At 40.9% G+C, this 14,605-nt stretch overlaps 1 protein-coding gene across 2 annotated transcripts in view; it reads right to left on the reverse strand.

Annotated features, from left to right (window-relative positions):
* Positions 1–7,682, reverse strand: part of LOC109636146 (phosphofurin acidic cluster sorting protein 2) — a 47,844-nt gene extending 40,162 nt beyond the window's left edge. The window contains exon 1 of one of the 2 annotated variants that reach the window (XM_069539292.1): positions 7,337–7,682. In XM_069539292.1, coding sequence (XP_069395393.1) covers positions 7,337–7,548 — 212 coding nt within the window. In that variant the 5' untranslated portion in view covers positions 7,549–7,682. The remainder of the gene's footprint in view (positions 1–7,336) is intronic. The other variant, XM_020097718.2, reaches the window with a different exon arrangement.
* Between the last annotated feature and the right edge of the window lie 6,923 nt (positions 7,683–14,605).

Genomic DNA, 14,605 nt, shown 5'->3' on the forward strand with positions numbered 1-14,605 from the left:
TTCAATACAGATTTTAGCTATCACCAATCATTCTTATAGTCTTTATTTTCTCTGCATCACCTACCAGTATGTTTACGTTTGCACTCTGCTAGAATATAGCACAGGATCGCTGACTGCCATTATTACAATGCTTCATGTTTTCAAATGGTCTCATTCATCCGCACCACAGTGTTGCGTGTCTGAAATAATGGTGTGTGTGTGTGTGTGTGTGTGTGTGTGTGTGTGTGTAAGTTGTTGCTGCTGGCACATACAGCTCAGGAAATGCCTGAATGGGAGAGGTGGGAAATAAGTAGAGCAAAAACAAGAGAGAAAACGAGTTGAGAAACATTGTCCCAAATGTGCTTATTTTGACAGGATCCTCCCTGTGTCAGTGGACAGTTTCCTCGCCTCACTTGTTGCCTCAGGAAGTTGGATCTCGTCACTAGCTGAGACCCCAGTATCCACCCACACAAGAATCTGGCCTTTCTCCCATTCTGAGGTCCAGGCAGGGGGAAGCAAACCTTTCTTCCCTTTGTGGGGAATTCGACATGAGCATTCAGAGCATGGCCTTTTGCTGTGGAGCTCTGGGCCAGGTCAGCAAAACTTTTCAACAAGAGTGAGCAATCCATAAGACTAATCCTGCTTACCCAACCCACCCTACCCATCCCTATTGTTGGTCAACAACAGAATACAGAAGGGCTCTGCAAAGAGGCCTGGCTCTGCTGCACCAGCAGCTCTATAGTTGCAAGGAATGTGAAATGTTTCCCAAGGAAATTCCTCCTCCTCCAGGAAGGCAGGGAAGGAAACCAAGAGACGTTTGACACATTTCAGGCAGTGGGAGTGAGCATAAAAAAGAGTGTGAAGGTGCTGATTGGCCTGCTGTTAGCAAAGTGTGTGAACAGCATGGTGAAGCAAGGAGTGCGTATACTGAAGGCCAAGCAATGCTACATGTCTGTCTAGGTCATAATAGAAACAAAAATTGTACAAACTCCTTCAAACCTTTTTTGCATCAACATCCACACTTTTTCCCAAAGATGTCAATATCATTTTTACTTAATTTGGACAAAATAATTTAAAAAAAATTCCTGGCCCATACCCCATCCATCCAACAAATTTGGTCCAGCCCTATTTGTGCAATCTAATTGACAAAAACAAACCATAACCTCACTGGTTGAAGTAATAAATGTTTCTGAAATCTGAGGGGCCTATAAAAATGTCTCACTAGCCCCACACGTATGTTTTATTTCTCTACATTGGCTCTAGTGAAGAACAAATGGCCAGTTAAAAATCTCTCAATTATTTTACCATAATCAGTGCTTTCAGCATCTCGTTGCATTAGAAGTACAGCTGCTTATAAATGAGATGTTATCCCTGCAGTGAAATTATCTGAACTGGAGCTTTTCCATTTATCCATGGTTGGAATAGTTTCTCCAGTTCCAGTCCCCAAAGTGAAATGATACGACTCTAGAATGACTATGGCACATTAATACTATGCCAATTAATGACAGGGATAAGTTTTCATTATATGAGCTTAGTTCATCAAGATTTCAAGCATGATTCCTTCACTTAACATCCAAAACACAGAATATGATATATATATATTTTTTACCAGAAATGATTTAGCAGCTTGTTTTACTTTGACTTCACAGCAACAGTCACTTCCACACCTGTACATACTACAACAGTTGTCAGTTGTGTTAGTGTAGAGAAGCAAAGCCTGCAGAGAAGACACATACTGACAAACAGTGCTGTGTCACAAACCTGAAGGCCACTGGAGAAGGCCAATGCATGGAGCCTTGTTTATGATTGCAAAAGGAAGCAGAGGATTAAGCAGACGGTGTCTGTGTGTAGCATCAGATTACTAGCTCTTCTTTTCCTGTTATGAAATCAGATTACTGCAGCTCCCCCGCTAAGAGAAGCAATATCCAAGCCTTGAGATGGAGGGGTTACCGGGGAGGTGAAAGGGTAAAGTTAGCTCATATTATGTGACAGACAGTCCGTCCTTATTTGTATCCCGTTTGAGTGGTTTCATCTTTAGGTTTAAAAATGAACATACAGAGAATCAGACATTTAATCAAAGATCTTAAGGCCAAAGAAGACACACACAAACTTCAGTCCCCAAAGGATTTCATAGGTTATTTTGGGAAAATATTGCGCAGGTTATTTTGGGGCAAATTGAGATGCATGTCAGGGTGTTTTCAGGCGATGAAACGAAGCAAGTGAAAGTTACACACACACAGTTTGTCATGGGAACAAGCAAGCATGCCACTATCACTGTGATTTATACTATACTAACATTACCACCAACCATACACTTTTAATCTAACTAACCTTAATTCTTCCAGCACTTGCAATAAATCTGTATGCTACAGCCTCTGTAGTAGTTGTGTTTTGCAGCAGAAAAGTATTTGTCAATCGATGATTTTTGTTTGAGTGTTTGTGTTCCACTGAAACATTGCTCACTGAACAAAATATTAACTTGTGCTTAGAACATCAGGAAACTACCTTGCACAGTCTTAAACTTTATTTTTGTTGGTCAATGTGAGAAGATCATGTCTGAGTCTGCATCTTCACAGCAAGGAAGCGAGTTAGAAACGTTTTTTTTTTTGTGATTGCGACTTAATGGAGAGACTGTATAATATATGCCTGGGTGCACAACAGCATAAAGGATGTATAAATTCTTGTAGCTGATGGCTTCATCCCCAGTAACCAAAATGACTGAGTGATACTTGCTCCAGTCCTGGCCTGGGTTTGTTTTTTGTTTATCTCCTTCACTTGTTGACATACACGGCACACGTCAGTTTGATTCACCGTACAGATTTGGGCCAGAGGAAATAAACATCTGACCAGAGCCAGCAAAGTACACTCAATTACTATTGAGATAAGGCTCTGCAACTCACAACAGAAAAAGGTCATCTTGGGACTCCCATGAATCAAGCAGCCAGAAAGAAGGATGCTCTGCTCAAGGGAGATAAATGTCAGAGGGAAAGAGGAAAATATGTTGTTTTGTAGCTTGCTGCCACACCTTTAACCTTCACCCATCTCAAACGTAAAAAGACAGATATACATTCAAAGTATTGAAAATGGAATTCAAAAGTTATCTCAAGATCTTGAAAACATTATTTGCTCAGTGACCCACATAAGACTGTCATGTTTATATGTATGGCCTGTAAATTGGAAACAGATGTCGATCACAACAACTCTCCTGACATTCTGGAAACAATGCGGCCTGGCGAGCTTGTACGGCAAACACAACCCAATTGCTCGGTTGCTCCCATCGTGTTAGTGATGAGGGTAAAGGTCACAACTTCTGACCCCAGGTTGTAAAAGAGCTTTGAACTTGGTAAGAAGCCAAACCCTCTCATACTCTACACATTCTTTATTGTTAGTAGATAAACATAGCACCATGCTGACCTCTGCATTAGTATCATTCCTGCAAATACCACATCGTTCCCTCAACAAATGCCCGCCTTGCCATAGTTTATAGACAGGCCAGTTGGATTTCCAAGCATGTCACTTAACTTTGCATATGTACATAATGCAAAGTCAGTAACTCTGACTATTTTTGGTTTGTTGACACAAGAGACAGTTCTAGTGTACTTCCCTATGTAACCTTGTTTATGTCCACTAAGAATGTTATTCAGGCATTTATCAAGAAAGGGAAATAAGAAAAAAGCCACTGCACTTAAATGTGTGTGCGCTGAAGCTAAAAGGTCTCAGAAATCACTCATTCAGCATTTACAATAAGATCATCATTGTCATATTAAGCATGGACCAAACTTTGTGGCATTTCTAATTGCGTGAGTTGCAGCCCTCACTGCTAGGTGAGCTAGTGAGCCCCCAAAGTTTTTTTAATAGGGGCTTGAGTCCTCATGTAGCGGTCATGGGTTTGGTTCTGACCAGGATCTTTGCTGCGTGTCTATCCTGTCCTTTCTCCCCATTTGACAATTGTGCTGTCTTGTCAACAAAGGCAAAATACCCCAAAAAGTATTGTAAGTATACAGTTGCTCTAACTTTAGCTTCCTCACATTCACAGTAACCCCATTTAGTATCCTGTTTGAGAGATAGTTTACATGTATGCAACATGGAGGTTTAAGTCTTATCTTTCAGAAGAAATAATTGAATTATTCTTCCTGTACATTGGACATTGTAGCTATCTCTGGTTACTCAGCAACAACAAACAAAGCATTGGTCAGCAATTTGTTGAGCCCCAAGGAAGGAAAAGGCATCAGTGTTCCCAACACCCCCTGCAGAGGGTATGGTGTTGTAGAATTCAAGATGAAAGACACACTGTATTAGAAATATTTGAAAGTAGCAGACTGGCAGGCATGGCAGCGCTGGAATAAAAACAATGTTTATCCAACTGTTCCAACAGGCCTGGTGAGAATAGAGCTCCCACAACACTCATCTGGCAGGTAGAAACCAGTCAGATACTGAAACACACACACAGCAATACAATCGGATGCACTAGACAATGGTTGCATTAGAATATAAAAAGCAATCGATGCTAACAAATGAATGAGTGAATGTTTAAATAACAGATAATATATATCTCTATGAATCTTGTGATCTTTGTAGTAGTTAAGATGTCCAAAAAGAAGAAGTCCTTTCTATGCCATATTTGTGTCAACAGCAAAACTGTCAGGTACCACAATCCCACGCTGAAAGCCTGCTCAAAAGCTGACAACACATTTTCCATTGTGGATAAACATTTTCCCCTGGGCATGGCCCTCAAGAGGGCTGCAAAGACTTGAAGTATCAATTTCTAAAATACAGCTTCTTGCAATAATTAACCAACAACAGCTGTGCGTCATGTTTCAGATCACCACAGTAAAAAACGTCAATTGCTCCAAGCCCTGTGGCCTCATTTGAAACCATGCCAGTTAGCTGGACACCCACATTTGCTAAGAGGCTTGTGGAGGAGCAAACAGCTGCACACAAAATGGCCCACCCCCTGAAAGAATGCCAAGGCAGAATCCCTAAAACAGGCTTTGGGTTGGGCTCCATGCAAGACCTCTCACACCACTCTGAGATGAGAGAGCAGAAACAGCCCTGGCAAATTACTTTGAGAGCTGCTGTGAACAACGACAACTCCAAGTAATCATGTCTGACAAAATTTTCAACAGGCCTAAATAAACAATTCTGTCATACATCATTAGCCGAGAAAACTTACATTACATATGAGTTCCAACAAAGTAGCCCATCAACAACGACTTGTGTCGAGCAGCTACTACAGTCTTGTGCTGAACAATGACTGTTATGCCTTTACTCCATACCTCATTAATAATCCATTTCATCCTCACCCTTATTCATCTTTGATACAGCAGCCTGTATGTCATCCTCTACTGAAAAAAAGCACATAGTGCAGAGGCAGTGATGTGGGAAATCAATGTGCCATGTGTGCTGCACTCTATAAATGCACAGACATGTCCGTTTCTTCTACAGCAAGTAGCTTTAAACCATAATGGATACAGCTATCAGAAGTACCTGATTCCATATGTTAGAATACATCATTTTTATCTATTTGTGACTGGAGACATGACCTTGAAAAGCATAGGTGTTTCATCCCAGGCAAACATCAATGATTTTTTAGTTCTATTGAGGCCAATCAAAGATAAAGGTCACACAATTAAACTCTCCCTTCTCAGGGATAATATCAAACAGAGGAAACATAATTACTGTAATAGGGCAACAATGATATAGGGAAGTGAAGTCTTCTCATTTTAGTTCACTTCAAGATGCAACATACAGACTATAATCACATTTTATTTGTATAGCCCATATTCACAAATCAAAATTTGCCTCATGGGGCTAAATGATGTGTGATATTCTCTACTCTTAACCCTTGACTAGCGTAAGAAAAAAACTACCCACAAAAACCCTTTTAACAGGGGAATAAACAGTGACCGCAAGAGCGAGGGATTCCTCCCCCAGGACAGACAGATGTGCAATAGATGTTGCGTGTAACAGAGCATGTCAACAAAAAACGATATTTACAACATTCACCAGAAAAGACTGTGTCTAATATAAATGGAGAGGCTGCGTATCAATGTTTAAAGTATAAACACAAAAGAACATGTCTGACATAGATGAAGGGAGCAGCAATGTAAGGCTGTAATAACAGCGGTAATGCCAGTAACACTAGCATATGAGGGCAGGCAAGTTGGGTATATACATTTAAGCAATCTAGTAATATTCAAACAGAAATTTGACAACAATCCCTGTGAATTAACCACGTTCTCCTCATGACATGAGTCCATTCACATATGCAGACACTAAAGAGGCTGCAGGCAAACACACACGCGCACATCGACTGTGGAGGAAACCCTCCCCACTGCGAGCCCACTTTTCTACCAATGAGTGGAACAGATCTAGGTCAACGCTGATTAATGTGCCCACAGATCCCAGGAGGCTTCTGGTCAGGTGGCAGCAATGCCTGCTCACTGACGATGAATACTAATGCGGGAGTATTAACATCGCTGACTGCCCTCTATATTAAACGGTGTCATCAGAACAGCGTGAAGCCAATGGGGATGGTGCATCTGCAGAAGAGAGGATCGTAAAGAGTGTAGCTCTCTCCTAGTGCCGGCTGCTGTGTCAACACCAGAGTGTGTTTGTTGTGGCGTGTGTGAGACCCGTTATAACCACAGCACCGAGCACCTGAGCGTCACACGAACGGGAAAAGTATGTGGATCTCAAATGAGGTAGCCAGCTGCAGAAATGCCCATCGGCTCATGACACACACACGGTGCTGCTGACGGATGACAAGGGTGCATGCTGCTGGTGAGACGAGCGGCATCCGTGTCACCGTATTTCGAGACAGTTGTGTCGGTATTAGGTGGCTTGCTTTCCGCAAATCGGTTCACACGCGGGTCAGCACGGGCACGTGAAGAATGTGGCCGTCGGGAAACTTTAAAAACGACGCAGCAACACACGCTGATGAAGTAGTTAGCTAAACTTTCATAGTTATCTAAATGGTCAAAATAAAAAAAATGAACACACCGACTCATAATTACACACTTGAGAGAAAATATGTGAGTTGTTGGTATGAGTGTGTCATTTGGTATTCTAGCCGACTGAGTCTCTGAAGGGCAAACATAATAAGAATGTGAAACGCTTTTAGCACGAAACATGAGAGGAAAACACCAGCGCCGTTGGCTAGGTCGCGTTAGCATTAGCTACCTTGCTAGTTAGCTCGCTAGCCAGCCCGACAATGTTTTGGAAATGTGTTGCAGCTCGAGGGCGTTGTTTGTCCAACGTTAGCCTGATGTTTGTTCAACTGCGCGCTGATTTGTACACACCGCAGTCTGCGCTGTTGTGTGTTTTACACGCCAACACACAACATTGTTCACGTTACCTCGGGACGCAGCTTGGGGATGATCGGTCTATCTCCCAGGTCGCGAAGAGGTTCATGGGTACGGGCATGCTGCCGGAGCCCGAGCCCAGCAGCACAGCCCCGGCTAACGCTCCGGCCGGGAGCATCGTCGGCGCTGGTCCGCCGCCGCCACCGCTGCTCGGGTTCAGGAGAGCGGCCCGGACGACTCCTCTCTCTACAGCCGCCGCCATCATCACCTCCACCGCCTGGGGAGCAGCTCTAGCTAAGTGTCGGACAAACGCGGGAGCCGCTGCACTGTGCGCTGCCTGCTCCAGCTCCTCCAGACTCCCAGCTCCGCTCTGCCGCCTGGAGATGCTGATGGGCGGGGCGGGGCGCGTCACTGCTGATAGAGGGCAGCACGTCCCCGCTTCCAGGGAGGGACATCTGTACTGAGGCCCAACAACACAACTGTAGTATTTTATATACAGTCTATATGACCAACAACACAACTGTAGTATTTTATATACAGTATATATGACCAACAACACAACTGTAGTATTTTATATACAGTCTATATGACCAACAACACAACTGTAGTATTTTATATACAGTCTATATGACCAACAACACACAACTGTAGTATTTTATATACAGTCTATATGACCAACAACACAACTGTAGTATTTTATATACAGTCTATATGGCCAACAACACACAACTGTAGTATTTTTCATATAGTTTATGAGCCCAACACACACAACTGTAGTATTTTACATACAGTTTATATGGCCAAAACACACAACTATAGTATTGTTACATACAGTCTATGGGCCCAACACACACAACTGTAACATTTTTACATACAGTCTTTGCATGTATAAGAGTATTCACTGATATTCAAATATAATCTTTTCATGAATTGTTGCCAAGGCTGTAAGATAAGGCCACACGATACACAGACAAATGCAAAGCTCGCTGTAGTTCCAGACCAACAAAGCTTTCTTTTTATTTCCATGGCCCACTTTGAATAAATAGCAGATGCACTTCTATGTGCCCAGTAAAGTGCACATGTAGAGGCGTTGTTTTCTAATATTGTGTTATGTATTTTATTTAAGAATGAAAAATCTTGAAAAGGCCAACGTGTTGGTGCAATGTCCAGACACCCTGTGACACTTGTTTCACTGCCTTTGACGTCACCTCCTCTTCCTCACATATCTGTGATCTACAGCTGCTTTGGCTGCTTACTCACACCCAGATCTTGTTTTGACACCTGCTTGATTTATCAAGTCATCACCTTGAATTCCTCCGAACTGATGACAGAGGGAGCAGTAGTTGCCCAGATCATAGATGCCCAGTGAACAGAAGCTTTGAGGGTTCCTTGAGGGACCATTTGGCAGGTGCTTGTTGGTTTTCCTCATAGTAGTCATCAGGAACTGTTAAATTATGAAGAGCCAAAGGAAATCTATGCAGAGGGCCATAGTGGTACAGCAAGGACTTAAATCTCCAGAAGAATCCAAACCGTTGATCTTCTTCAGCTATTCATCAATCTGCATACAGAATTAGTTACATGCTGTCAGAGATGTATTCAACTATTTTAGAGGTACCTTATTGGGTCAAGTGAATATGTTGACCTCAGCCTGAACCTGGAGGCTGGACTTGCTGGTAACATTGCCCTCCTGGATCACCATACTTTTGGACCACCCTGGCCTTGAAGGACATCCTTGTCCAAGTGGCTACACTTTCCAGGATTTCCACACCTCATTTTGCTTGGACATGTGACACATGTCTATATACGAACCCTTGTAGTACAGGCTGGGCAATAGCCAACTCCAATGTTGGGCCAAGGGATATGTCCTCTCATATTTATCCGTATAATAAACAGAGTGGTGAGATGGTGCACTCTGATGCAATCCTCCTTTGGAGTTTGTTTCTGAAAATGGGCAGAGGTGAATCTGTGTTTGAGCTCCGCTAGGGAGTGGGGGATCATGTCTGGAATATGTAGTAGTTGTTTACTTCTTTTTGATGAACTGGTGTGGGATTGACCTGTGGGCGTTTACCAGATGACTGGCCAGTCACTTTTCTTCTTCTAGGATCAGTTGGTGGATCATAAGGGTTTGCTCCACCCCCAAATACCACCAACATAGTGGTTCTGCGGCACACAAAAGGTCAGAGTTCTTGTGAGCATAAAGAAGAAAATCATGCATTCTACATTCATGAGGGAAACTGTCCTGAACTCTTTGTAGTAGAGGAAACACATTTCTTTGGTACAAAACATTCCTTTTGCCCTTGTTCATCCATAATAACAGCAAATTTGTCAACTCGTCTTTTGGGGTTGAGCACCATAGTCCATAGTCCAGTGAAAATACAAATAGTATACAAATATATTATATTTTCATTACATTAAAAGCAGAAGCGTATCTTGGTTGGTTCAAAAATTGTGAGCAACTATGCTATGATTTCTCTTCAAATGAGCTTTTTATAAGAGTTGTGTACTTGTGTACTTGTGTAAGACTCACCAATGGTTGTTTTTTCCTGTTTCTTCCTGTTTGTACAGTGTGACTCATGCTTACTGATTATGTGCAATACCAGAAGTAAGAAATCCATTACTCTAAATCTATTTCACAGTAAACGTTCAAGTGGGCTGGACCTCGTATGGTGTTATTCATCATTTGTCATCATGATACCTATACTGATGCTTGATACAGTCATTGTTCTCATAATGCATGTGTTGTGAAACACATTGACTGTAACTGTGACTAAGGACTGGAGTAAAGCTGACACGACCTGACACGTACAGGAGGGTTGGGTAATGTGTGCGACAGCCTGTTTACACTAACCAAAAAAGTAAGAGCACTTCCTGAGTTTATGAAGTGTTTGCGTGCTTTGCCCAATCAGCAGTTTCATGGAACAGCAATGAATCATTTTGGGAAAACAGTATCTTCCATGAAGTCATCACTCTGGCAGGTTTACCTTTGCTTTAATGACTTTTCATAAGAAAGACTTTCAATAGAGGTGTAAACGACTGTAATGCACCACCTCTCACGTAGACATACAAAGGTGAAATTATTTTTTATTTGAAAGTTATTTTGTGAACTTAAGTTCAGCACTTTGTCTGTTACAATCTAATAAGGTTGCCACTGGAAAATACTACTACATTCATTGAGCTTATTGGTGATCATGGAAAACATAACACAATCTGGAGATTTGTTATTGATTAGCTCACTGGTCATTATTCTAATGAGACATTTAAACAAGATTAGATGCATATAGAATCCATCAGTATATTCATGGCAATGTAAGGCAATGGAATCTTTATATGTAGATCTTTTTTCTTTTTTTACAGAGAAAAAAACTCATTATGAAACTGAAAAGAAAGAAAAAAGGAAGCATACGTGTCAGATATTTTATTCTGCATGAATGAAGGTACTCTTATGGGGGTAGCACTGTTTATATTTGTACACCAAGGTGCCTGGATGTGGAAACTCTGATGCAGGTCCATTATTTTTTTTAAATGTCAATCAATATATTTACTTATCTAAATTATTGTTACCATATTTTTGTATTTTATTTTATATTTTTTGTTGGATTATATCTTATATTGGATACCTGTGTAATGATTTAAAAAAAATAAAAAATAAATAAATAGCTCAGTCTCCATCGTGTCATGCTGGCTGTCCTTTGATACTTATCATTTTATCATTGTTTCCCTCTTTCACTTGGAGACTCTCCTACATAGTGTATGATGGCAGCCATGGTAAAATGACTGGTAAATGAAGTTGTGAATTGCAGTGTCACCCAGTGTTTACAAAAGAGAACTACAACAAAATGGGGTATATTCAACACTGAAATTTGCACATTGTGATTCATCCAATAGATGGCAGACTGTCTGCATTATTGGCAGTGGATGTGAAAATAACAATTCTCTCTCTCTCTCTCTCTCTCTCTCTCTCTGTCCTTCTTATTCTCTTTTCCTCTCCTCTGTCGCTCTACCCTCCAGACTGAACCATCCTCCTCCTGTAAGTATGAGTGGGTGGATACATATATTGTCATACTGTGACACCACTGATGTCTCTACAATACAACACTATGACACTTTATAAGCCAGCCATTCATCTTTATTGAATCCCAGAGAAGAGACAAAAGAATAAAATACACAAGCATCATTTTGTCATGTAACACCTGCTCAGTGGCAAGCATCTCCCCTTCCTCCCAATATCTGGGGAAGGAGGTTCTGAAGCTGCTGATGCTTTAGAGAGGTTGCAGGGTATTTCAAGTCAATAGAGTCAGCTTGCAATGCCTCTCTGTGACGAAAGCATAAAGGCGACGAACAACACTAATTACCAACATCCTCTGTTAGGTAACAGCATCTCGCTTTTCTTGATACCACTCTCATAATGCCAGAATGACGAAAAGCGACTGTTGTTTCCGAGCAGATTTTTATTTTTAGGCGTGAGCCATTGTTTTAGGCTTGTGACATTGTTTGCATGCCACCTCCTCACCCATCAAAGTCAGACACTGAGCAAGCCTTTGATTACAAAGCTCAAAACAGCACTTTTCTGAATCAGTGCGCCTGCAGGGATTACAGATGGCAGTCACGCATGCTCTTTTGAAATTGTGCAACATAAAGGACATAAGGTCTTTTAAGAAATAAGTCTGTAAAGTGGGTGCAATGAAAGGGGAGACCAGTAGAGAAAAGTATCTCTCCAAGATTTGTCAGAGCCGATGCATATTTATTTTTCAATGCTTGTCCCCCCTCCCCAGCAATACAGCAATAATCGGCCAAATCTGATAATGCCATCATTGTTCTAGCATATGTTCACTTTCGGTACCATCATGCAGCAACATTAGGACCAAATCAAGACATTCATGAGAAGTGCTGCATACAAGAAATTATATGCAGCCATATGCTGACCCCCAAGGAGCTTAGCGGCTTCGCTCTGCAGATGAATATGAATTCTGTGCATGGGATTCGCAGTACAGAGAGTATTTGTCTGCACCGGTGCCTCAGGAGGCAAAGTCAATATCTGCATTATCTGTGATGATAAAAACGTTAACCACACAAGAGTAAAAGAGACAGATGAGGACGTTGTCATTTTCTTGAATTGTACCCATGCATATCTAAACAGCGTTTGGTATCGACATGCACATCTTCCTTCCTGTCTGTGTCAGCTCCTCGAACACATGAAGATGGAGGGATCTCTCAAACTGCTGTGAGCCAGAAGGGTTAAACTTTCTGGTTGGTCACAGTCAAACCATTTCACAAGAGTTTAAGAGGAGGGGGGATCTCATTCATCAGGGAAACCGTGCAGTGTTTCTCTTATGTTTCTCATTTCACACACATATTATTGCTGGCTCCAGTCGCACCCTGGAGTGATTGGCCTCTGGTGAGCAGTCAGACGCAATTTAAAGGTCTTGTCTATTTGTAATCTGCGGGAAAGATTGCCACATGCCCTGATACAGTAGAGCAGATCAATCCAAGACACATTTCTTTCTCTCACAAGCTCTCTATGCACCTCTCACTCTGCGAATCACACCTCTGCAGATAAGCTGCTGATCTAATTAAGGTTTTGCAAGCCTGGCAAATTAAAGATATTACGTCTCATGGATTATATCCATAGTTACGACACAATCGATGTACAATTTCCTGCATTTTGATTCATCCCAGGTATTATCATCATTTCTTTTCATGGTTTGGGATGTGATACTGATTAATTGCCGATAAAGCAGACTGGGAGGGAGGTGAGCTTGAAGGTAAACACTTCTGTGATCACAGAAGAGAAGATTTCTGATGACCGTAAAACCGCAAGAACAAAGTTATACCTTCATGTTGCACAGTTGAAACGTAATCAAAGTACAAAGGTAATCACAATAAATTACTGTTAGTATACAAAATGTTGGGTCACTGGATCAAGAGACATGATACGTAATAATTGTATATGATGTACATTATTTAGATTTAACATAATCTATTCAAGTTGATCAGATATAAAGACATAGAGGTTGAGCTTGTTTGTTGGATGTGTGGAATAAATGTTTGTGTTTTTTAGTCCCCTAGTTGTGTTTTTTGATATATAGTTGTGTTTTTTTTACTCTAAATAAAATATAATAAAAAAAAAAAATGCAGTCTGAATTTATTGTTTTTATTAGTGACAATAAATTATGATCGATCTATGATCAATCTTGACCATGTAGTTTAGCCTTGAGCACATGCAATTAATTACATATAGGGTTAAGATATCACATTAGTGACTGTTCTATTATCTATTTTATCTAAAAGCTCAGTTTCCCCATGACATGGATTTCCCTCTCGGTTTGAAAAAACAAATATCACACTTGCAGGTAATAAGGCAAGATATAGTACACTGAACCTGAATACGTTCTAAATATCAAGTACAGTTTCAATTCTCTTGTTATCTATGATATATTCTGTCAAAAATTACATTTCAATCCCAAAAATTATGACAATGAGTGGCATTAACAGAACCACAGTATCTCCAACAGGAGAATTCTCTGAAAAATGTTTTTCTCTGTTCATGTGAATATCACACACAAAGCACATATATATTTCACTGACATATTTCTCTTTAAAACTGTGTTTGAATTCCTCTCATTGATTTATTGTGGGGTTCGCATATTTAAATGTTCAGATGGAAAATATAGGTTTTTCTAGACAAATAAATAAACTGTAATAATTTTTGTTTAGAACACAGTTTTGTCCCTCAGATCTTTATTTTGTCACCAACACCTTCAGTGGTGGCTCAGCTGACACCCAGAGGGAAAAGCATGGATTCAAAACTGAGTGAAAATCCCATTTGGAGGTAATGACTGAATGTAGAGATTCTTCAACAGAAGCTCCTTATCACTTTACAAAGACACCAAGACAGAATGCATCTGTGAATAGCGATTTCAAAGAGCCAAATTCATTTAATGTATATTTGCACATGAATGACAATGACAATCCTATTCACTCTAGCCAACACAGCTTTTTGCTGCTTGTTTATGGAAACTCTCCTCACGCAGACTGCATTAACATTTTAACCCAAATAAAATCACCTCTCTTCTGTTCTCACACATCCAGAGATCTGCACTAATGGCGGTGCGCTAAGGAAACACAGACAGCAGAGGAAGCTACGAGAGGATGAAAGAAGACACAAGCCAGGGGAAATGTAAAAAGTGATGGAATGACTTGATGAAAGCCTGTAAGAACATACAGTATGCAAATCAGGCGGGACATCGTGTGCCAGCTTTAGATCTCATCTCAATCATCAGAGTACATGAACTCTTCTTAAACGCATTCACATCTCTACTCCA

The sequence above is a fragment of the Paralichthys olivaceus genome, chromosome 14 (assembly GCF_024713975.1).
Source record: "Paralichthys olivaceus isolate ysfri-2021 chromosome 14, ASM2471397v2, whole genome shotgun sequence".
In the NCBI taxonomy this organism is placed as follows: Eukaryota; Metazoa; Chordata; class Actinopteri; order Pleuronectiformes; family Paralichthyidae; genus Paralichthys; species Paralichthys olivaceus.